Source organism: Entelurus aequoreus, linkage group LG19, assembly GCF_033978785.1.
Source record: "Entelurus aequoreus isolate RoL-2023_Sb linkage group LG19, RoL_Eaeq_v1.1, whole genome shotgun sequence".
NCBI classification, from domain to species: Eukaryota; Metazoa; Chordata; class Actinopteri; order Syngnathiformes; family Syngnathidae; genus Entelurus; species Entelurus aequoreus.
The window spans coordinates 14,372,972-14,399,047 of NC_084749.1; the positions used below are offsets into that span (position 1 = coordinate 14,372,972).

The 26,076-nt window shown below is 40.3% G+C and overlaps 2 protein-coding genes across 4 annotated transcripts in view; one reads left to right on the forward strand and one right to left on the reverse strand.

The window, feature by feature from the left end:
• bmb (brambleberry) overlaps positions 1-19,931 on the reverse strand; it is a 29,141-nt gene extending 9,210 nt beyond the window's left edge. Inside the window, exons 1-5 of the mRNA XM_062027500.1 lie at positions 19,776-19,931; positions 17,183-17,736; positions 4,098-4,226; positions 3,819-4,004; positions 2,241-2,463 (exon numbers count right to left, since the gene is read on the reverse strand). Of these exons, the coding sequence (XP_061883484.1) occupies positions 2,241-2,463; positions 3,819-4,004; positions 4,098-4,226; positions 17,183-17,734 (1,090 nt within the window). The 5' untranslated portion in view covers positions 17,735-17,736; positions 19,776-19,931. The remainder of the gene's footprint in view (positions 1-2,240; positions 2,464-3,818; positions 4,005-4,097; positions 4,227-17,182; positions 17,737-19,775) is intronic.
• Positions 19,932-20,342: 411 nt separating this feature from the next.
• pycr3 (pyrroline-5-carboxylate reductase 3) overlaps positions 20,343-26,076 on the forward strand; it is a 26,569-nt gene continuing 20,835 nt past the window's right edge. The window contains exons 1-2 of one of the 3 annotated variants that reach the window (XM_062027960.1): positions 20,343-20,473; positions 23,191-23,284. In XM_062027960.1, the coding sequence (XP_061883944.1) occupies positions 23,197-23,284 (88 nt within the window). In that variant the 5' untranslated portion in view covers positions 20,343-20,473; positions 23,191-23,196. The remainder of the gene's footprint in view (positions 20,474-23,190; positions 23,285-26,076) is intronic. The other 2 variants (XM_062027962.1, XM_062027961.1) reach the window with 2 other exon arrangements.

Sequence of the window (26,076 nt, forward strand, 5' to 3'; positions counted from 1 at the left end):
TAGTAGGCTAAAGTTAAATTATTTAGTATGCACTAATTAAAGGGGCAGAGCTTTGAGACATTTTAGCTTTTATATTTTATAAGATATATTTTTTGTAAAAACCACAATTAATAAATATATTTCAGTGAATAACTTATTGTTCAAATCTGTATAGAAAATATGTACATAAAGTGTTGTAATTATATTGTAAAATGGATGGATGGATGGACGTTTAAAACAAAACTGTTATTATTAATTAGTAAGTATACATTTTTTGAGCCTTCTTAGAGAAAATCAAATCATTGTAGTAAATTATGCAAATTACTCGATGATGTCATGGTGACCACGCCCATAGTCACGCCCCCACCGCCACAGGTATCTTGGCAGTTTATGGGAAACACTGAATCTTATAAAAGCATACACAATACATTAGACATCTTCAAACTAGAGATGTTGCTTTAAAATGTAATATCGGAAATGACCAGTTTCAAAAAGTAGAATTTATGACTTTTTAAAACGCCGCCGTACGGAGTGGTACACGGACGTAGGGAGAAGTACAGAGCAGCTGCATCTCCCAGTCATACTTGCCAACCTTGATTTTCCCGGGAGACTCACGAATTTCAGTGCCCCTCCCGAAAATCTCCCTGGGCAACCATTCTCCCGAATTTCCACCCAGCCAACAATATTGCCTTAAAAAGGCACTGCATTTGCATGCCGGCCTAATCACATAATAACTACGGCTTTTCACACACAAGTGAATGCCATGAATACTTGGTCAACAGCCATACAGGTCACACTGAGGGTGGCCGTATAAACAACTAACACTGTTACAAATATGCGCCACACTGTGAACCCACACCAAACGAGAATGACAAACACATTTCGGGAGAACATCCGCACCGTAACACAACATAAACACAACAGAACAAATACCCAGAACCCCTTGCAGCATGAACTCTTCTGAGACGCTACAATATACACTCCTCGCTACCCACCTTGTTACATTGTTTAATGCATCCAGTGGGGCATCACAACAAAATTAGGCATAATAATGTGTTAATTCCACGACTGTATATAGCGTATCGGTTGATATCGGAATCGGTAATTAAGAGTTGGACAATATCGGAATATCGGATATCGGCAAAAAAGCCATTATCGGACATCTCTACTTCAAACCCCATTTAATGCAACACCAAGATAAAAATATCCTTAGGGAGTTTAGAGCGTATATAGTAAGTTCCCAAAAGTGTTCTCTCTTATACCAAACAGTAAATATGACAAATTATACAATTTTTCTCCAAAATGAAGCCAAAATTACAAACAGCAACATCGCATTAAGAATTTATTTTATTACTACTCTTATGTACTGTATATTTTTTTACCTCAGAACTTACCCTTTAATATTTACTAAATGGATGATAACTTATTGTATGTAAATATTAAAAATGTAGAAAACATTTGCATAAAAGTAAGTTATTTTTAAAATATCTTTATTTAGAAAAAAAATGCATAAAACCATTTATCTTCTATAAAGTAAAAAGAAACATGACATGTATGCTATTTTTTATTTATTCAGGATTGAAGCAGATTGAAGAATGTTAGAATAGTTATGTATATATTATCACACAACAGGACAACAAACACACACACACTTCAGAATAACTACTTTAATAAGAGGGTCTACAAAAATAAAAAAAATTAGTTTTTACATAATTTACATTTTATCAAGTTTTGGTTATTGTACTACAGCAATTAATAATTCTATTGGGTTTGTTGAGCTGTCAAAATTTCTGAGTAGTAGTTTTGCTAGCACGATGTGGCTAATGCCTCCACGCTAACTAACAATCAATATGTAAAACATGTGATTAAATGTTTTTTATGGAATATTTACATTCACGGTATTAACGCGTCATCTGCTGTTCGATTAATTCACGTTTACGTTTGATCCGACACGCAAATAAAGGCCGTACAGCAGTTGGAACAACATGTACACAAGTCATTAAAAACCTGAAACACAGTGGGTCTGGGTTAGTTGTAGCACCATCCCGCACTTGGAGCCTGAGGGAAGAATGCACTACCGACTTGATAAGTCCGAAAAAGAAAGATGATACAGTATTATCTGCTCACAGATGCTACCTGGCGGTTGTTTGAGCCCACTGCAGCTAGTCCTGGATAGTCCCACTCCTTAATGCTCCAGTCACACGCAGGATTCTCACAAGAATGAGGGAAAAAAATACTACCTTAGAAGGAGAAAAGCTCACCCATTCTTTCTGTAATGCCCCCGATGAGCTCCGCTACCAGTTGTTGTCCAGAAGCAATGAGAGCTTTCTCCTGGCTGAGACGCTGCAGGTTGTCCCTCAGGGAACTTTCCATTTGCTCCTGGCCGTCGTGCAGTTTCACCTGCTGGCTCTGGAGGGCGCTGTGACCCTTCAGCAGCTTGTCCAGCGACGCCGCCGTCATCTGCCGCAGCTCCAACTGCCCGTCCTGTCACCAAACGACGGGTTCAAACACTTGCTCTCAGTGGAATCGTTAAAAAAAAAAATGGCAAAAGTGTCAAAAAAAATCAGATGAAGAACTGTACGAAAAATGTGGAATGATGGGAAAAGTGGGAATTTTTTTGGACCGCATGTACCAAGTAAATATTTTCAAGTCGAAATACTTTAAATGGGTGTAAAAATGAGGAAAGAGCCGAGTGCTAAAAACGGGGTTAAATAGGAAAAATAATATTCGCGAAGACAAAAACATAACAAAAATCAAATACCTTTTAGATTTTTCTATCAATGTAAAGTGTCCGCCCTGAGATCGGTAGGTTGTGAGTTCAAACCCCGGCCGAGTCATACCAAAGACTATAAAAATGGGACCAATTACCTCCCTGCTTGGCACTCAGCATCAAGGGTTGGAATTGGGGGTTAAATCAGAAAAAATTATTCCCGGGCGCGGCCACCACTGCTGCTGCTCACTGCTCCCCTCACCTCCCAGGGGGTGATCAAGGGCGATGGGTCAAATGCAGAGAATAATTTCGCCACACCTAGTGTGTGTGTGTGTGTGTGTGTGACGATCATTGCTACTTTAACTTTAAATATAATAAAATAACAAATACATAATAGTCTAAAACTGCAATAGATTAAAATATTAATATTATAAAAATATATAGATTTGAACAATAATAGAACATAATAGATCACAAGAACATATTAGAATAATAGATGATAAAATACCATTAAAAAATAAAATTAGATGAAATAAAATAGATCATGAATAACTGAATGTCTAAAGACACATTATCTATAATGTCATTTTTTTAAATTAAGAGATAAGTCTAATAATAAAATAAGTATTGTAATTTCTTATGATAAAATATTAGAATAGAATAATATTAGATACAATAACAAAATGGATAATTTTAGAATAACTTTGACAAGACAAAAAAATCAAAATAAAATAGCATAATAGATCATGAAATAGTGCAATAGATCATACAATGACATGTTGATGATAATACAATAGAATAACAAATAAGTATTGTAAATTATTGTGATAAAATAATATTAGAATAGATTAATATTATATACAATAACAAAATAGATAATTTTAGAATAACTTTGACGAGACAAAAAAAATCAAAATAAAATAGCATAATAGATCATGAAATAGTGCAATAGATCATACAATAACATGTTGGATGATAATACAATAATAGAATAACAATTGAATAACAAATATATAAAATAATGCAATAAAATGACTTTATATGGATAATAGTCTAACTTTATAGATAATAGAATAACATAAATAATAAAATAACGATGTGAAATAAGGTGAATGATGGACAACCGTACCTTCAGGTCTTCCATGGCAGAGAGTTGGTTGGCCGCAGTTGATATAAGAGTATTTACTGTGTGCTCTGCTCTGCGTCTAAAGAGCTGCTGGCGAATTGCATAGCATACAGAGCGTGCTCGGTTGCTCACGATGTGGTAAGCGTTCCAGGTGGTGGCGTCCATGTTGGCTGTACATTCTCTTATAGCCTGAAAGAAGAAGATAACGCCTCGATGACATGCAATCAAATGGAGCCATAGCTGGAATTGTCACCGCGACGTCAACAAAACGGCCGCGTTTACCATGTGGTCGGCACAAGGGTAAACGGTGCGGCCTTCGATCCGCGCCTGACAGTTGAACAAAACCACGCCGAGCTTGGCCAGCTCCTCTTCCGACAAACTATCACAGCTCGCCGTCAGCCGGGACACCACCTGTGGCACAAGACAGAGAGATAGATAGGTCTTTATTGTCATTGCACAAGTAAAACGAAACTTTGTTTTCAGCACAAACCCGTTCAAGATTAGACAAAGAACAGTGTACAGGGTTATAGAACAGGAACGCTGATGGGTCGCCACAAGGCGCCCCGTAAAAGATGGGAAAAAGGTAAAACGTTGGGGAAAAAGATGAGTAAAAAAATACAATCTAGACTGGGCTCCTAAGGGGGCCTAGTCTGGAGTGGGAAAAAACCTCCATACAATGCACACATAAACACGTTACATTTAATCACGACAACTCGCAACAGAGGGGCGGGGAGTTGGAGCCCTGGAAGGCGACCGCTGCTATGAAGCGCTGCCATCCGACCATCACTCCGAGGGGAAAGAAGCGGTGGTGAAGGCGTGTGTGCCCAATTGTCTTGGGTGTTATGATGTAATGTTTTTTTAGACTGAGGCCGATCTGCAAAAGTTCGACTCCAGGTGTCGTTGAGGAGGGAGGGAGGTCAAAAGCGTCAATCATTGAGGTGTCCTCGGGAGTGTTTTTCAGAACAGCCTGGTCCTGTTTCCACAGCGTCAAGGCCATTTGAGGGAGTCAAATCGTAGATTAGGATGTTTGTTTTCCGCGAGCAGACAAAGCAATGACTTGTCTGTTCTATTCGTCCATGCTGGGTGCTCTCAAATTCAATTCAATTTTCCTTTTCAGCAAGCTTCTCCATGATAAGTAGATGTCTTCCACGTCCTCGATGGAAAGGACTGAGAGGCACATGATTCTCCATTTATCCAAGGAATCTCTCACGTACCCCGCAGCAATGGTTCCATCAGGGCAGCCAGGCTCCCCCGAACCGCTTTTCCTCGTCGAAAAGATTTTGTCAATTGCGTCGAGAGTCCAGCTGATCATATCCATGTCTGATGTTTAGATTTGAGGACAGCGCAAAGAAAGAGGCTTTAAAAAAGTTCAGACAAGACAAAAAAAACCACCTGTGTCACAAGACGAGGCGTTACTGTGAACATGACTATGCGTTTATGGTGAAACTTTATTACATTTTCAGTACAAACGTGTCCAAGAACAGTTACAGGGTGGACAGAACGGAAACACCGATCGAGTCGCCACATGGGCGGCGCCCCGTAAAAAAGGTAGGGGAAATAATGGCAAACATGGGGGGAAAAGAGGAGGAGAAAAGAGCAAGTTCCAAAATAAACTACTGGGGGCAGCGGGGGTTAGTTAGAGACCAGGAAAAAACATCAAGCAAAGCACATACCATATTTTTTGGACTATAAGTCGCAGTTTTTTTTTCATAGTTTGGCCGGGGGTGCGACTTATACTCAGGAGCGACTTGTGTGTGAAATTATTAACACATTACCGTAAAATATCAAATAATATTATTTAGCTCATTCACGTAAGAGACTAGACGTATAAGATTTCAAGGGATTTAGCGATTAGGAGTGACAGATTGTTTGGTAAACGTATAGCATGTTCTATATGTTATAGTTATTTGAATGACTCTTACCATAATATGTTACGTTATGAAAGATATATATATATCTTCATATATCCATATTTTGTGTTACTTATTAATTTTCATAGTCATATCACATATAGCTAATGTTCCATATTGTACTCTTTGCTTTTCTTTTCATCCCATGACAAAGTGCTCGCACTTGGGCCGGCCTTGAAGTAGAAGGCAGAGAGGAGGAATTCCTCCTTCCTGTGCTTCCCAGGCCGACTCAAGATAAGAGACAATGAGCATGTGTTTGAGGTGAGACAAGTGAGGGCGGGGGGAGATACTGAAGAGGAGAGGGCTTTCCGGGAAGTTTTCAGATCAACTTGGGCTGCGCATTTTGTATGTGTTGTTCGAGGCTGGTCTCATTATTGCCAAAGCTTTGACAATAAAATTACAAAATACCTAATCTGTGCTTGGTGGTACGTTTGAGTTCAGTTGATATGTCATTAAGGAACTTGGGACTGACCAGCGTTTTACATCCCACTTGGAGGAACATCTGGTCAAACGCAACAATTTGGGGGCTTCGTCCGAGATGACACGCTGACAATTGGACCTTCTCTTGCAATCTTCTGGACAGACTCACATGGCCAAAACATAATTCAAGGTAAGCAGAACCTTTCTTTTTAGATAAAATCTGCATTAGGAGTCTGCCCAGAAGTCTGTAAGTTAAACACTGCTTTGTACCCCAGACACAGAATGGTGATTTTGATAGATTGATTGCATTTTTGCCGAGCCTGCCATTGCATTAAAATTGTAAATAAGTGGTCAACTCACGTCATTGTGTCTCGATTACCGTGACGGGCAGTTTCATTGACGAGTGAACTAATAGTTGGGTGTGGCTCACCCTGGGTAGTTGGTCGCCGCCTAAAAGAGTAACGGGTTGGATGCCCATCATATGGTACAGTAAATACTCCCCGGTTGTGAGATCCCTGTTGACATTTTTATGTGCACACAAATTAAGGATGGGTCGGAGGCCATTTGTAAAATACAATAAATACTCCCTGGTTGCGAGTTCCCTACGGCATTAACGTGTGCGTTAAAATTAAGAAACGTACGGGAGGAGGCCCTTCTGTACCATATGATAAATTCCACGGCTGGAGGCCATTTGTAATAAATACAATAAAGATTCCCCGGTTGTGAGGTCCCGGCGACACTTTAGTGTGCGCTAAAATTAAGGAAAAATAGACACAATGGCCAAGGAGTGTGACAGAAAAGAATGTGATGACGGCTGGGGAAAATGTGATGAATCATTACTGTTTAATAATCCATTGAATGCACTGTTGTCGACAATGGAATTAGCAGGTAAAGTTTAAAAAGAAAAAAAAAAAAAAGAAAAGAGAACGTTCCTTGAAAGGGTTAAGAGGGAGTTTACAATACTCGAAAAGTTGTGAACTCAAACGTCTGGTAAAATAAAAAATAAAATAAAAAAGTAACTGGAAGTTTTATGGTAAAGTGAAACGCAGAGAGAGTGCTTACGTGTGTGTGTGCGTAGGGCTGTAGGCACTTGCTTGTGTGTGCGTGAGTGCTTACACGTGCATGTGTGTGTGTGTGCGCGCGCTGGTGAAAATGGAACAGAGTTGGTGCTCGAGAATTTAAGAGTTTGGCGTATGATAAAAGTAAACGGGGATTACGTGGAAAAACGAAATGCAGCAAAAGAACCGATGATTAATGAGACAAATAGGACAGACTAGACTGATTGGTGTTTTGCCTGCCGCGCATGCGCAAGACAATTCAAACGACCCGCCCAGACTTTGACTAGGCCACCGCCCCCTACTCCAGTGAGAAGGAGAGAGAGAGAAAAAGAGAGCAGGGGAAGGAAGATTGAGGGTGAAGAGGATGGTTTGAGAAAATATGGGAAAAGGATGTTTATAACCTTACGTTATGTGAATGGTTTCTAGGAGAACAGAAAATAGAAACATTGTGTGAAGTGTAAGGAAGAGATGGATACAGGATATTGTTTGTAAAGGAAAACGAAAGTGAAGAAAAGATGAGAAAGTGACAAATGAGGGTATTCGTAAATGGTATGCTGTTGATTGTGGTTAGCTGCAAGTTTGTTTATTTGTTTGTTTGTTTAGTTGTTTGAGTGAAATGGGAAGAAATCAATAGGAGACTTTAGAAGCATTTTGTATCGTTGTGTTTCCACACAAGATGGCAAAAATACAGAACAACAAGTAGGATTAAAGGCTGAATCTTCGACCTCACCGATAACACCATACGTTACAAACATAGCTACTGCTATGCGCAGTCTCTTTCCTCAAGATGAGGATGATAAGGCTAATGACAGAGCAGCAAGGAAGCAACTCCTTAATTTACAGATCGCTGAAAATAAAAGGTTAAAAGAACCAAAAGGTCAAAGATCAGCTAGGATATATTCAGCAGTGGGTGACCTTGCTTTTGAGTTCCAACAGGTGGAGGAAAGAATCCTCAACAGACGTGCGACCAGACGGTTGGACTCGGGTGGTGGACAACACGATGCTTCAAAGCCAGTCCGGGGTGGAAACTGTTTCGGCTGTGACCAGCCTGGTCACTGGAGTCGTGAACATTTTCGAACGGGAAAGGTTCCGTAGTGCCAACAAACGAACACAAAAGCGTGGCAAAGGACGCCCACCGCAGGAGCCCCAGCAGGAGATACAGACTGGCCCCCTGCTGGACATGAGTGTCAACGACAATGTTATCAGTTCGTGATTGACACTGGCGCCACCCATTCGATTCTGAATGCAGAGGTACCAAAGAAACTGTGTGCTTCCTCTTTAAAGGTCGAAGGCTTCGCTGGGGTCACAAGGTTACCTGTCACCAAACCACTTCCGGTTCAGATTGCTGGACCTCCTTTACAGACTGTACCCTGACATTCAAATCGCACAGAAGGAACATTCCTGGTGTTACCTGACGGCTTAACCACCAAGCTGCGACACCACTACCAAGGCTCCTACCACAGCCTGAAACAACAGGAATGGCTGACATCCAACTGCTCTAACAGTGAAAACCCTGACTGACTGAGATGCTTCCGTGTGTTCTGCCACCCGACTCGCCATATGTTATGATCACCAGTTAGACACTCATACCAGGAGACCTTTGACTCCTTTGTATATTTATATATGTTGGAACTCATGGTGTGGTTGCTCATGTTGACCTATCTTTGCAACAGCTAGCATGATATAAGATGGACACAATTGATGTCCCACATTGTTCCCTTGCTCTCTGTCTCGCCTACAAAACCAAAGAACTAAGGTCCAATGATAAGACACGGCGTAGCTGCCAAACATTACACCGACACCCAAATACCACATTTTCAATTGTTTAGGTTTAGCACATAGTTGTGTTAAACACATAACTATGGGCTGCACTTTAGACACCTGTAGGCTACGAGGAGCTAGCAGCTACACAACAGCTGAGCTAAAACGACACATTACACATTTAAGAATATCAAATAATTATAGTTGCTCATTACATACACAAAGTTGCCATGGCAGAAGTCTGATAGAAAGTATTCAGTAACAAACGTGTCCGCATCATTCGACTTTCTACAACATGAGCTTGACTTAATCAATTATTGGGGCCACCAGGTGTGGTAAAATTTCAAAATACTATTGCTAAAGCATCCACCATAAGGGTAGTATTTTTCTTGTATTTGTGACAATATAAATATGAGCATATGTTGTTACTTTCACCATATTGAATAAGTTACATAAAAGTTAGGGTTTAGTTGAGTTTGAGTTATTTGTGATATTGCTAAGGGGTCCCCTACCCTAACAACACCCCCAGTGGACCACAGAGGCTAAAGAGACTATCATTGACCTCAAACATGACTTGTCCTCCGCTACTTGGCTATTAGTTGACCTTTTTCTTAGATGTTTCTGAAAGTGATAGTATTACTAACACAGTCCTTTTTTCAGAAACAGAAGGGGGTGAGTGAGGGTAGATACAGACTCCTTGGAACAAAATCGACAATCATCCGACTCTGACACATTCCATAGTTTTAACATTTTTCCTGTGGGTAAGAAGTTATAACTACATTTTAATTTGAAAATAACGATTTTACACATCGATAGTAGTTAAGTAGATCAAATTTAGAATAGGGAGGAGGTAAGGGTGAACCATGTATAGTCTTTGATTTCACTGATATGATCAATACGGTACAAGGGAAAAGGTACGTACTGACTTGTGTTGACAATCACAGTGGTTGGCCGGAAGCAACAACAGCCTCAAAAGAGGATGCAATATCAGTAATTAAATGACTTGTGAATGACCTAGTACCCCGACATGGTTTCCCCAAAAAGATTAGGTCAGACAACGGCAACCATTTAAAAAAAAAAAAAAAAAAAAAAAAAAACCTCACTTAGCCTTGGTCGAAAAGGCTTTCGGACTAGAACACAGGTTTGGGGTACCATCCTGAGTCCCAAGGTAAGGTTGAAAGGATGGACCAGAACATTAAAAACTAATTGGCTAAAATCTGTGCACAGACCAAATTTAATTGGATTGACATGTTGCAATTAGCGTTAATGATCATTCGAAGGTCCGTGAATAAAACTGTTTTACCGCCCTTTGAGTTTTTTCACCCTATGAGCTGCATACAGGTCAGCCCAGGACCAGCAGCCGCCATGGAAGGAGGACTCAGCGTAAAACCAAAATGGTATTTTACACAAAAAATGCAGAATTTGTGTGCCAGTTCTTCTGTACAGATACGAGGATGACAGCCCGCCACTCCAGATTCCCTTCCGGCCGCTGAGAGGGTCAAGATCTAGGTCATCAAACGCAAGTGGACGGAGCCCAGGTGGACTGGTCCCTTCAAGGTCGTGGAACGGACGTCTCACGCCCTTCGACTAGCTGGTAAAGGGGACACCTGGTACCACCTCTCCCTCTGCACTCCTGCTGAAGAACCTGACAGATCACCAGCGGATGTCATTGCTGACATAGCCACAACATCTGCCCCACTCGACCCCCTAGCAGTGCCTTTTGAGCCTGAGGCAGCTGAAGAAGAACGGGAGCAGAAAACGACTCATTTTTAGTGTGTGTGTTAACGAGGTAACACACATAAGGGGTGACCGTGCTAGTAACCTCTCCCCCTCTAGGTCATAGAAGAGCGAGGCTTTAATTACACACACATAATCCTACAGCCCAGAAGACGACGCTGAGAGAGAGATTTTCTAGCTATATTACTCTTTTTAACTTCTATATTGTATATCCTTATTTGAGACCAGCCTTTATACTCGAAGTTATCCAATTTCTCTTGCTTGTTTTCAGCATAACTATCTGTGTCGTTATATTAAGTGAAAAGTTTGATGTTTATCCCCGTTTCGTTACCTGAATTACTCTGATTTTGATAGACGAAAAGCAGGATGTCACACCCGGTAGTGTTCCCTGACGGACTGGTGCTTGGGCGTGTTCTACTGTCTTTGTGTCTCAGTTCTTCCTTCCTGACGACAGTGACTGACAAGTGTCTAAGAACAAACAGCGGACTTTAAATAGACTGGGTCAAAGGGGATAGCAAGACTTATTTTTTGACCTATGCAGTGTGATTAATTACGGGGGACACAATAGCTATTACCGTGGTAATAACCTCTATATTTGTTACGACGCAACCTGAACCATTGGTGTCGGATGCAGACAACATACTATGGTAAGTGGTGCCCATCGTCCCTTTTATGTTGTTTTGGGGGTTGACCTGACTGATACAGACTCTAATTATTAAAATTAATGTCCTTGAGAGGGCGTTAACTACCTCTACACCCTCTGTAGCACCTAAAGTACCACCCCACCTTGGTGGTGTTTCAAAGGCTCTCACATCTGTGCGTGCTAATGACATCACCACCGAAGGCCTGGTAACTTTGACCTTAGGAGCGGGTACAGGTAAACCTGTGGCTCAGGTGGATGCCAAAACCTGGGTGACTGTGTTGCTTGTTCCGCCGGACGTCCTTTGCCCCACACTTACCCCGCCCCTTTTAAGTTGACTGACATAAATGGCTCAAACTGTCTTATTTCCTTGTTCTCTGAACCCACGCCACCAGGGTGCGATTTGTTGGCTAGTGTGTACCCTCCTGTTGACAATTCCACCCGACTTCTTCCATTTGTGGCCCAAAAGCTGAATTACACGTGTTTTCAATTCAAAGGACCCTCTTCGTCCCCCAACAAATTGGGTGACATTAACCCTTCCTGGTGCACCACACTGATAGATGGCTCAAGGATAGGCCCTTGGGCACGAGCTGACTTATTCTGGTATTGTGGGGAGCACAGATTGTACATTAGAATCCCAACGTTATCCGTAGGGCTTTGTGCTAGGGTTAGACTGGTGACCCCACTCACCCTAGTGGGTACCAAATTAACTCCCCTTGTAACTCCTGTCTCAGCGGCCTCTCTAACTTCTCGCCGACGCCGCCATGTTTTATCTCGGAGGAGTGTAAAGGGCTCCTTTGATCTGATGAGAAACCCTGATGGTGTTTACTTTGATGCAATTGGACAACCAAGAGGGGTCCCCTCACAACACAAATTGTGGTGTGAATCCTGTGCAGGTTTCGAGAACCTTCCTATCATTGGTGCTATTTTCCCTGTGACTGCTACTAAAAATGTAGAACGCATTAACTATGTTTTTTATAATCTGTTGAGACTGACCAACCTGACTCGTGACGCCGTTGAGGGACTTGCTGAACAACTTGCCCCGACCTCCCTCATGGCCATCCAGAACCGCATAGCCCTTGACCGCATCCTAGCCAAGGAAGAAGGTGTGTGTGTGCAATGTTTGGTGACCAATGCTGTACCTTCATTCCTAACAATGCTGCCCCCGATGGCTCGGTCCAGAGCGCCTTAGAAGGCCTCAGAGCCTAAAAACTTACTGAAGTTTCCGGTGTCTCTGACCCCTTTAAAGATTGGCTTCATAACACCTTTGGCAGGTGGTCTGACCTAATTAAGTCGGCCCTGGTCTCCATTGGAGTTTTCTTGGCCGTCATAACCTCATGCGGATGCTTTATTGCCCCTTGTGCTAGGTCTCTATGCACCCGCATCATTGTTAGAGCTGTCAAAGGTCAACCCCACCCTGGTTCTGGGCTTGCTATGTCACTGAAGGGGGTCAAGCATAGTGGTGACTTTCAGGGACTGTTAGTTTCCTTCCCTGACAATGACGACATTAACGTTGACTCCCTCCTTCTCTCTCCCATGTAACTATGGTTTGATTGTTTATCGATAGCTTGCTCGAAAACCAAAACAGCACCTACTTTAATGTAGGGCGTGCTTTAGAGGTGTTGCTCTCGTAGGAGAGATCTTTTGGATAAGATCTGAAGGGGGAATTGAAAGATATATATATATCTTCATATATCCATATTTTGTGTTACTTATTAATTTTCATAGTCATATCACATATAGCTAATGTTCCATATTGTACTCTTTGCTTTTCTTTTCATCCCATGACAAAGTGCTCGCACTTGGGCCGGCCTTGAAGTAGAAGGCAGAGAGGAGGAATTCCTCCTTCCTGTGCTTCCCAGGCCGACTCAAGATAAGAGACAATGAGCATGTGTTTGAGGTGAGACAAGTGAGGGCGGGGGGAGATACTGAAGAGGAGAGGGCTTTCCGGGAAGTTTTCAGATCAACTTGGGCTGCGCATTTTGTATGTGTTGTTCGAGGCTGGTCTCATTATTGCCAAAGCTTTGACAATAAAATTACAAAATACCTAATCTGTGCTTGGTGGTACGTTTGAGTTCAGTTGATATGTCATTAAGGAACTTGGGACTGACCAGCGTTTTACATCCCACTTGGAGGAACATCTGGTCAAACGCAACAGTTAACATACCAGGCACGTTCTCAGTTGGTTATTTATGCCTCATATAACGTACACTTATTCAGCCTGTTGTTCACTATTCTTTATTTATTTTAAATTGCCTTTCAAATGTCTATTCTTGGTGTTGGGTTTTATCAAATAAATTTCCCCAAAAAATGCGACTTATACTCCAGTGCGACTTATATGTTTTTTTCCTTCTTTATTATGCATTTTCGGCCGGTGCGACTTATACTCCGAAAAATACGGTATACATATTACGACATACAACTCCACCCAAAGCTGCCAGCCACTAGGGACGCTGCTCTGTTTCCGTGGATGAGTGTGTGTGTGTGTGTGTGTGTGTGTGTGTGTGTGCACTGCAAAAACTGAAATCTAAGTAAGATTAAACATCTCAAATGAGGGTGATATTTGCTTATTTTCTGTCTGATAAGATAATTCTTCTCACTAAGCAGATTTTATGTTAGAGTGTTTTACTTGTTTTAAGGGTTTTGGTCCTAAATGATCTCAGTAAGATATTACAGCTTGTTGCTGAGATTTGATGACCTATATTGAGTAAAACATGCTTGAAACTAGAATATCAAGTGATGCAAAGCTGTGTCATCAACACTCACAAGTATAAAACTACTTTTTTAAAGTAATAATTTCTTATTTCAAGCATGAAAAAATAAAAATCATGACTTTGACACAATTGTGTCTCATAATTAAAACGGATGACGGCCAAAAGGACTTTGCTGTTTTATTTTCAATGAAACAATAGAAAATAGGTACTCATATAGTAGTACAGTACAGTAAACTGACAGTTAATATTTAAACATTTAACATTTCTAACAATTTTGAACAGAAATATTTCATGCACATTCAGATAAATTCGTCAAAATTACAATTAAAAACATTTTGTCCGGGGGCCGGGCTGTATATATGCGCACTAATTGACTGAAAGAGCACGCATTAGGCGCGATGATGTCATGTTATCGATGGAAAAATGCATTTTTAGACCATATGATTTGCCTGAGCAGCTAGGAGACCCCGAGAGTAACAAGCGGTTGCCTTGTTGCCTTTCCAGAAAGAACAATAATTCAGTTTTTAGTATAAGTTTGCTGGTTTCAAGAAATGTAATGCCGAGCGCATATCATTATGTCAAGATAATGGCACTAGCTTTTACTTCATTTAAGAATATTTTTCAACATATTGAGCAAAAAGGTCTTTTTTTTTTCTACCAAGAAAAGTGCACTTGTTATTAGTGACAATATTCTTATTTTAAGGTATTTTTGGGTTCATTGAAGTTAGCTAATTTTACTTGTTTTAGAAAGTCTTGACAAGCCAAATTTTCTTGTTCTATTGGCAGATAATTTTGCTTAGTTCAAATAAAATACCCCTCATTTTTAAAAAAATTTTATTGTTCTTGAACACTGACTTTTTGCAGTGTGTGTACGCCTGCAGAGTGGCTTTCTTTCGTGTAACAGTAAATGTGTTCCTCTTAGTTGGAATCTTTTGCTACGGAACATTCAGTTTCATGTACTGCGTTCTAGTGTTGTCCCGATACCAATATTTTGGTACCGGTACCAAAATGTATTTCGATACTTTTCTAAATAAAAGGGGACCACAAAAAATGGCATTTTTGGCTTTATTTTAACAAAAAATCTTAAGAGTACATAAACATATGTTTTTTATTGCAAGTTTGTCCTTAAATAAAATAGTGAACATACAAGACAACTTGTCTTTTAGTAGTAAGTAAGCAAACAAAGGCTCCTAATTTAGTCTGCCGACGTATGCAGTAACATATTGTGTCATTTATCTACCTATTATTTTGTCAACATTATTAAGGACAAGTGGTAGAAAATGAATTATTAATCTACTTGTTCATTTACTGTTAATAACTTCTTTCTTTTTTAACATGTTCTATCTACACTTCTGTTAAAATGTAATAATCACTTATTCTTCTGTTGTTTGATACTTTACATTAGTTTTGGCTGATACCACAAGTTTGGGTATCAATCCGATACCAAGTAGTTACAGGATCATACATTGGTCATATTCAAAGTCCTCATGTGTCCAGGGACATATTTCCTGAGTTTATAAACATAATATGAACTTGAAAAAAACAAAAAAAGATTTTGTGATGCTAAAAAATATCGACGTAATAGTAGTATCGACCAGATACGCTCTTGTACTTGGTATCATTACAGTGGATGTTAGGTGTAGATCCACCCATGGCGTTTGTTTACATTGTGACGGCGGTGAGATATTGTATCCTCCTACGGTGTGTAGTGAAGCATGTTTAGCTATTCCTCGTCTTGCAGGGATGATACTTGTAAGAAACTCACTTTGTCACCATGGAGGCCAGGATTAATTATTTAGAAGTAGCTAAAACACTGCAAACTGCTGATGGACTTTAGCCGCTAGCTAGCTGGCCATGTCTTAAATCACCTCTTCCTGAGGATGTTTTAGTGTTATAACTTCACCTTTATCTTTAGCTTTTAGACCAAAATGCGTCCGTTCTCCCTTTTCTGTCTACACATCGTGTCTCCTTGTAAGGACTCTGTGATTGTGCGCTGCCGAACATGCTCCTCTGCTCGTAAACCAGCAATGTCACGACGTGGCTTCACACTGGATAGAAGACACGTTCGTTGCAGCTATCTCTATAATTGGAGCCAGTGTTCTGGCAAGACATGCACCCTCCCGGAATTCATGCAACAAGGAATCGTGTCTTCCTGTGCGTGCATCCATTTCGAGAGGCTACCTTTTAAAATAAATATATCAAAATGCATTTATTTATTTAATACATTTTTAAAATAATATAAAATCGACTTGGAAGCGGATTAATAAGAATGTGAACCAATATTTTTTGTGGAACCCTTTGCCTCAATATCAAATATTTTAATGGAGTAAATATGTTTTTTTGTAAATATTTTTTATTATTATTGCATTTTTAACATATTCAGTCCATAAATACAATTACGTATATTTTTATTCTCCCAAACAAGTAACCCACAAAAATTATATATATAATCAAATAAAATGTAATAAAATAAAAAAAAAGTTTAATTTAATTAAATACTAAAATAGAAAAAACGTGAAATAAATACAGGCAAATATTGACATGAAGCCACAGTCATATAAAAATGGGACCAATTACCTCCCTGCTTGGCACTCAGCATCAAGGGTTGGAATTGGGGGTTAAATCACCAAAAATGATTCCCGGGCGCGGCACCGCTGCTGCTCACTGCTCCCCTCACCTCCCAGGGGGTGAACAAGGGGATGGGTCAAATGCAGAGGACACATTTCACCACACTTAGTGTGTGTGTGTGTGTGACAATCATTGGTACTTTAACTTAACTTAACAAATACACTACTGGGTGTCCCCAACTTGGTGCAGCAACAATTTGCGTAATTCTTTTTCAAGCTCTTTCCAGAGGGTTCAGTTGTGTCTTTCTGAGTGTGCATCCCTTTTGAAGGATTTTCCCCCGCGTGTACAATATTTAGCAATGTAAACATTGGGACGCAGCTGCAGTAACAATGGGTTAAAAAAGCCCCCCCCCCCCCCCCCCAAAAAAAAAAGACCCATGATCGGGACATTTCTAGTAGAAAAGTGTTTCCATAAAGGAATATGTTATTAGCCACAACAAGGGGGAAATAATATTTTTGTTCTGGAATTGTAAGATAAAGCAACGTTGAAGTGTACTTACTCTTTGATGGCAGGTGTCTAAAGGGCTGAGCGCCATCTGCTTGGCCTCGGCCAGAAACTTCTCATCAGCCGTGGCCATTTCAAAGGGAGCGTCTTTTGCGAGAATTACGGTAGATAATTGTGCGGCTGGAGGAAGCGGCTCTGCAGCTGGTGGAGGAAGCAGCTCTGCAGCAGCTGGAGGAAGCGGCTCTGCAGCAGCTGGAGGAAGCGGCTCTGCAGCAGCTGGAGGAAGCGGCTCTGCAGCAGCTGGAGGATGCGGCTCTGCAGCTGCTGGAGGAAGCGGCTCTGCAGCTGCTGGAGGATGCGGCTCTGCAGCAGCTGGAGGAAGCGGCTCTGCAGCTGCTGGAGGATGCGGCTCTACAGCTGCTGGAGGATGCGGCTCTGCAGCAGCTGGAGGAAGCGGCTCTGCAGCAGCTGGAGGAAGCGGCTCTGCAGCAGCTGGAGGACGCTCCGCCTGCTTCAGCCACTCGAAGAGCCCACACGCTGCGGGACACTGATTGGCCAGGATGATCAGCAGCAGGAGGAACTTAAGATGGCGTAGAAGCCGCTCCATGTCTGCAAGAATCAAAACAGGAACTTTAACATCTCTCCTCTCCTTACACGAGGAGTCAAATAGGGGCTAAAAAGTGTGTCAGTAGCATCAAAAATATAGGTATAAAATTATAATTGTGTTCCAAGCATGGCCTATTACCAGTTTTAAGGTTGTATTAAAAAGTGACTGTCCAAAAAATAAAAATAAAAATAAAATAAATCCTTTAGGTCATGTCGAGTTGCAGCGGCTGTTTTATTGTATGACTTACACAAAAAAACATCCAATATATATTATTTACATCATCATTATTTACAAGTACCACCTCAGAAAGCACTTGGCTCTCCAAGTCCCACCAACATTAAAATAGAGTAGCGTAGTAGGCCTAACTATTCATTATATTTTAATTAACAAGTATATTTAATATTTTTGGCCACTGCAACATTACACAGTTTAAATAGTAACACTGTGTTTGAATCTAGGAAAAATAAAACACTGTACTTTAATCAAGTGATTCTTTGGCGTACCACTAGATACCACAGTTTGAGAATCTTGATCCAAATCGGTGGTTCTCAAACTTTTTTCACACAGTACCACCATAATGGCCGACATTAAAACATACTAGCGTAGTAGGCCTAAGTATTCGTTAAGAACACGGCAGAGGTTTTATTTAACAAGTATATTTAATGTTTTTGGCCTCTGGAACAATACACAGTTTGAGCAGTAACACTGTGTTTGAATATAGGACAAAAAAACAAAGATCTTAAATAATGAATAGATAATATAAATACATTTAATAAAGTCAAATACAAATAAGGCAACAAGAGAAGTATCCTACACTTCTCTTTAGTAAAGTAAATCTGAACAGCCGATATAGGCATCTACATCTACTATATGATTTGCCTGAGAAGCTGGACAGGATAAAAAAATAAATAAATAAAAAAATAAAAAATAAAAAATAAAAATAATAAAATAAAATAAACTCCGCATAAAACCTTTCATAACGGCTCGAGTCATGTCATTGCAATATGTAATCAAGTCATTCTTTGGCATACCCCTAAATGAAGCCTCTGTGCCACAGTTTAATCACTGATCTATTTTATACCACAAAGAAGCATTTTAAAATGTAGATTAAAATCATCATAAGTGCCCTTTAAAAACTAAAAAAAAAAAATAGATGTATATTATTATTTTATTTTTTTTTAGAAATAATTGTATTTTAAATAATGAAACAGGCTTCCGTTTGGACACCTGTATTCGCTTTAAAATGAAACAGGCTTCCGTTTGGACACCTGTAGTAGCTTTAGCTAATACAAGTTGATTCTATTTAAGAGCAGCATGTATAAAAATATTATTTTTAAATTAAATAATGCACTTGGTCCCAAATATACACACATATAGGGGCAATTATACACTATTACAAGCATAGTAATTGTTAAAATTATTGTATATTGATCGATAATGTTGAAAATAAAAGCTTTTAGAAATAATCCTGGTATTGTCACGGTGACTGTCACCAGTGTCACAATCCTAATTGTATTATGTATTTATCATCGTTTATTCCGCAAAAAAACTGTCAATCTTTGAAGACTCTTTGAAGTTATTGGCAGTTGTTAAATGCAATACCGCCACCTACTGGACTATATTGTAAACATCACATATGAATGAGTTATCAATATACAAGTATTGGTTTCTCATGGGATATGAGACAAAATACTACATGATGTATTGCATTTTATAAATGTCTATATTATCAGGGTGTTAGATGATATTTGATAAATTAATGGAGCGGCAGTATGGCCACAATGAGGTTTTGTCCAGACATGTCTGCTCCTTCAGTTTGCTGCTCAAAACTTCCATCTTATTGCAAAAACAAACAAACAAAAACAACAACACAATTTTGCATCAACAACTTTTGAATAAATTAACCATTTTTATGAACAGTAATGAATTATTAGGATGGAATACATCTAGAATTGTATTACTGTATACAAACCCGTCGATCTATGCTCGTCAGTTATTTTAAGTGTAATGTGGCCCACGAAAAGAAGGATTAAATGCTTACCTGTTGTTTAATTTGGCTGCACGACGTGAAAGTGAAAAGCAATGATGTTCCACAGCTGATGGAGACGACAGTTGATTGTTTTAATGTTGCGGTTTAGCGTTTCAAGTGTGCGCTTTTAATATGGGGTGGGCTAAGGGTGCGCTCGATTTCATGTGTCTTGACACGAAAGTGCGTCTAACGTTAAGCGCTACATAGCTACTAACAATTAAACATATTCATATCATTTCACTACAGTGTTTATGTATACTGAATTGTCCAATAATGGCTGTTGTGTTTCTATGTTCGACAAACAAACACACGCAAATACACATAATCCGCCCACCTTATACAGAGGTAGAAAAATGCTGAAAAAATCAAGCAAACCTTTTTTGCTGACAGTTCGCTCAGCAGACACCTGATTGGTTTAGTCGTGCGAATTACATGATTTGTAAAGAGATTTGATCTTTATGACTCGGTACACTAAAAGAGTCAGTACTTTCGGCTCTCATGCGGTATATTTATCGCATTTTCTTATTTTAGTGTGTTGTTGCAAACACACACATACACACAGACACACTTGCTTCACAGTATTTTACTAATCAAGTGCAACAAAGAGCTGAGATCGTTCACTTTAAAGAACTGGCTGTAAAAATCGCTTCGTTCACAACCGACACACCTGGAGGCTGGTAAGGGAAAACGTGGTACAACAACTCTGTAAGGTTGGTAGTTTTAACTACAAATATACGTGTTACGAATTGTCTACAGTGTCAAACATACAACTCTACTACTTTATTACTTTATAATGCGTGGTCGTACTCTGGAAAAATTGTGAATTTTAATAGTGTTGTCTTAGTTTGCCATGATAGTGCGTTTATTTATGCGAGGCTTGCAGTATGCTATCAAAATAGTGTTAAGTGTTGCGTTCACGTCCCCGTTTATATAAACACACGATTGAGTCATTTAGTTATTTTTGGATAAACACACTTATTTCGTTTATGCTAGCAGCAACCTGATAATCCAACATGCTAGCTACCAAGTTGTAGTATACAGTACACTATGCGTGTGTACTCAAACTACAGCTAATTTAAGCAAAAACATACATCTAAACGCCTAGTGTGTGCATGTTCTCTAGCATGCATGTGGAGGAGCGATCGCATATATCACATTTAACATGTAAGTGTGGATGAGCGATCGCATATACAAACCCCGTTTCCATATGAGTTGGGAAATTGTGTTAGATGTTAATATAAACGGAATACAATGATTTGCAAATCCTTTTCAACCCATATTCAATTGAATGCACTACAAAGACAACATATTTGATGTTCAAACTCATAAACTTTATTTTTTTTTGCAAATAATAATTCACTTGGAATTTCAGGACTGCCAAAATAGTTGGGTAAGGGCATGTTCACCACTGTGTTACATGGCCTTTCCTTTTAACAACACTCAGTAAACGTTTGGGAACTGAGGAGACACATTTTTGAAGCTTCTCAGGTGGAATTCTTTCCCATTCTTGCTTGATGTACAGCTTAAGTTGTTCAACAGTCCGGGGGTCTCCGTTGTGGTATTTTAGGCTTCATAATGCGCCACACATTTTCAATGGGAGACAGGTCTGGACTACAGGCAGGCCAGTCTAGTACCCGCACTCTTTTACTATGAAGCCACGTTGATGTAACACGTGGCTTGGCATTGTCTTGCTGAAATAAGCAGGGGCGTCCATGGTAACGTTGCTTGGATGGCAACATATGTTGCTCCAAAACCTGTATGTACCTTTCAGCATTAATGGCGCCTTCACAGATGTGTAAGTTACCCATGTCTCGGGCACTAATACACCCCCATACCCTCACAAATGCTGGCTTTTCAACTTTGCGCCTATAACAATCCGAATGGTTCTTTTCCTCTTTGGTCCGGAGGACACGACGTCCACAGTTTCCAAAAACAATTTGAAATGTGGACTCGTCAGACCGCAGAACACTTTTCCACTTTGTATCAGTCCATCCTAGATGAGCTCAGGCCCAGCGAAGCCAACGGCGTTTCTGGGTGTTGTTGATAAACGGTTTTCGCCTTGCATAGTAGAGTTTTAACTTGCACTTACAGATGTAGTGACCAACTGTAGGTACTGACAGTGGGTTTCTGAAGTGTTCCTGAGCCCATGTGGTGATATCCTTTACACACTGATGTCACTTGTTGATGCAGTACAGCCTGAGGGATCGAAGGTCACGGGCTTAGCTGCTTACGTGCAGTGATTTCTCCAGATTCTCTGAACCCGTTGATGATATTACAGACCGTAGATGGTGAAATCCCTAAATTCCTTACAATAGCTGGTTGAGAAAGGTTTTTCTTAAACTGTTCAACAATTTGCTCACGCATTTGTTGACAAAGTGGTGACCCTCGCCCCATCCTTGTTTGTGAATGACTGAGCATTTCATGGAATCTACTTTTATACCCAATCATGGCACCCACCTGTTCCCAATTAGCCTGCACACTTGTGGGATGTTCCAAATAAGTGTTTGATGAGCATTCCTCAACTTTATCAGTATTTATTGCCACCTTTCCCAACTTCTTTGTCACGTGTTGCTGGCATCAAATTCTAAAGTTAATGATTATTTGCACACAAAAAAAAGTTTATCAGTTTAAACATCAAATATGTTGTCTTTGTAGCATATTCAACTGAATATGGGTTGAAAATGATTTGCAAATCATTGTATTCCGTTTATATTTACATCTAACACAATTTCCCAACTCATATGTAAACGGGGTTTGTAATATATTGTAAGTGTGGAGGAGCGATCGCATATACTACATCTAACATGTAAGTGTGGAGGAGCGATCACATATATTACATTTAATATGTAAGTGTGGAGGAGGGATTGCATTTTGAAAATTCCTAGCGCCGACACTGACCAGGAAGTAAATGTTTATATGATACATTACAAAGAAGGCTCAGCGCCGTAGACCGGAACCGGAAGTAGGGCCAATGTATGCGGGAGAACGACAATGGTGCCGTTTGAGCAATGAAGACCTGATTGTTGCTGTTCCTGCTTAGTCTAAACAAGAAACAAACATACGTTTTTATTAGATAGTTGACATATGAGTACAGGCGCTGCTCAGAGGCAAATTGGATTGGGTAAAATGTGCGGCGAAGTTGCAGGCTTTGGACAAAGTTGCGAGATCTTGTGTAATTTGCGGGGATTGGTTGGAAATGCGTGAATTGGCGCGGTCGCCACATCGCAAAATCCTGGAGGGACTGATCTATTGCGTGAATCGGTTTAAATCGAGAATCGATCCTGAATGGAATCATCCCACCAAGATTCCAGGTAAAATGGAATCGTGAGTTGTAAGAGTTAGGCTATGGAGTTGTTGAAAGCACCCAAATTGATGTTTTGGATATTGGACTTTATTGGTTACTGATGCTCTTATGTGATCCTTGCAGGTGAAAATGGACACGAAGACGGACCAGCAGTTGAGGATTGGGTTCATTGGTGCAGGAAATATGGCTTTTGGCATTGCAAAGGGTGTATTATCAGGTCAGTTATCCATCCTGCTAGTTTGTGTTCAAGGCTAGTAAACATTTTTACTGGGCTGTTAAATGGTTAAAAATATTTAATCGCGAATAATCTTATTTTGTCCACAATTTATTTGTGATTAATAGCGATTCATTACAGATAGAAGGTTGCTTTTTCTTAACCTTTAATGGGTTTATTTTTTTCGACATGTTTTTAATACTCAACATTTGGCACTGGTGCCAACATAAAGTGTAACATTCAGTTGGGGTGACAAAAAAATAATAATTTTGAATTAATTGCGATTCTTATTTGTAATCAGTGTTGGGACTAACGCGTTACTAAGTAACGCGTTACTGTAACGCGTTACTGTAACGCCGTTAGTTTCGGCGGTAACTAGTAATCTAACGCGTTATTTTTTATATGCAGTAACTCAGTTACCGTTACTGCATGATGCGTTACTGCGTTATTTTACGTTATTTTTATGTAGTATCGGCTAGAAATAGAAGATCTGAGTGTGTTTTATTGGAGCGCTCCAGTGAAAAAGAAGAGGCGTGCTTTCCCCCACCCACAGAAAGCACGCCTCCCCGCAGGGGAGACGTTCCTCCAGAGCCGTACTTCGGGTCTAACAACCTTCACTTTACCCGGAAGAGGGTCTTTACAGCTGAGGGTGAATGACGAGCCCGGCGGTTTGTTGCAACTTTGTGACTTTATTGGACGCAGCCATCCACCAAGCTAGAGCACCTACACGCACTCACTGTCGCCGCTCCCTCACCTCTCTCGCCCACTCACTCACTGACGTCACTCACCTCTCATGCTGTCATATCTTAAAGGCCTACTGAAATGAATTTTTTTTATTTAAACGGGGATAGCAGATCTATTCTATGTGTCATACTTGATCATTTCGCGATATTGCCATATTTTTGCTGAAAGGATTTAGTATAGAACAACGACGATAAAGATTGCAACTTTTGGTATCTGATAAAAAAAAAGGCTTGCCCCTACCGGAAGTAGCGTGACGTAGTCAGTTGAACATATACGCAAAGTTCCCTATTGTTTACAATGATGGCCGCAGGAAGTGAGAGAGATTCGGACCGAGAAAGCGACAATTTCCCCATTAATTTGAGCGAGGATGAAAGATTTGTGGATGAGTAAAGTGCAAGTGAAGGACTAGTGGGGAGTTGAAGCTATTCAGATAGGGAAGATGCTGTGAGAGCCGGGGGTGACCTGATATTCAGCTGGGAATGACTACAACAGTAAGTAAACACAAGACATATATATATACTCTATTAGCCACAACACAACCAGGCTTATATTTAACATGCCACAAATTAATCCTGCATAAAAACACCTGCGTGTTTGTTATGCTAGATCCTAGCTCCTCTGCTAGCTCCTAGCTCCATAGAACACGCCAATACAATTCAAACACCTGATCAACACACACAATCACTCAGCCCAAAAGACCGTTCACCTAACCCAAGGTTCATAAAGCTTATATATTTTTAAAAAGTTACGTACGTGACGCGCACGTACGGTCAAGTTATCAAATGTTTAGCAGCCAAGGCTGCATACTCACGGTACCTGATATTCAGCTGGGAATGACTACAACAGTAAATAAACACAAGACATATACCGTAATTTCCGGACTATAAGCCGCTACTTTTTCCCCTCGTTCTGGTCCCTGCGGCTTATACAACGGTGCGGCTTATATACGGCCTGTTCTTCTCCGACACAGACGAAGAGGATTTCGGTGGTTTTAGTACGCAGGAGGAAGACGATGACACAATGATTAAAGACTGACTTTTCATATACCGGTAGGCTGGTTATTTTGATAACGTACATGCGAGCACTTTGTATTACTTTGCACCGTTGTATTATTTGTACTCTGCACGAATGCTGTTCGCCATGTCAAAGATGTGAAAGTTTGATTGAATGATTGAAAGATTTATAGTTAATAAATGGGACGCTTTGCATTCCCAAACAGTCATCTCTGTCCTGAAAATCCCCTCCGTGGTAGCAGGAACCCCTATATACTACGGTAATTACACATCAAAACCCTGCGGCTTATAGTCGGGTGCGGCTTATATATGGAGCAATCTGTATTTTCCCCTAAATTTAGCTGGTGCGGCTTATAGTCAGGTGCGGCTTATAGTCCGGAAATTACGGTATATACTCTATTAGCCACAACACAACCAGGCTTATATTTAATATGCCACAAATTAATCCTGCATAATAACACCTGCGTGTTTGTTATGCTAGCTCCTAGCTCCTCTGCTAGCTCCTAGCTCCATAGAACACGCCAATACAATTCAAACACCTGATCAACACACACAATCACTCAGCCCAAAAGACCGTTCACCTAACCCAAGGTTCATAAAGCTTATATATTTTTAAAAAGTTACGTACGTGACGCGCACGTACGGTACGGTACGTGTTATGCTAGCTCCTAGCTCCTATGCTAGCTCCTAGCTCCATAGAACACGCCAATACAATTCAAACACCTGATCAACACACACAATCACTCAGCCCAAAAGACCGTTCACCTAACCCAAGGTTCATAAAGCTTATATATTTTAAAAAAGTTACGTACATATGCAAAAAAAAGTTGCGCACATACGGTCAAGCAAACAAATGTTTAGAAGCCAAAGCTGCATACTCACAGTAGCACGTCTGCGTCTTTGTCATCCAAATCAAAGTAATCCTGGTAAGAGTCTGTGTTGTCCCAGTTCTCTACAGGCGTCTGTGTATCCAAGTCAAAAGTCCTCCTGGTTACAGTCTCTGTTATCCGAGTTCTTCCATCTTGACTGCATCTTTCG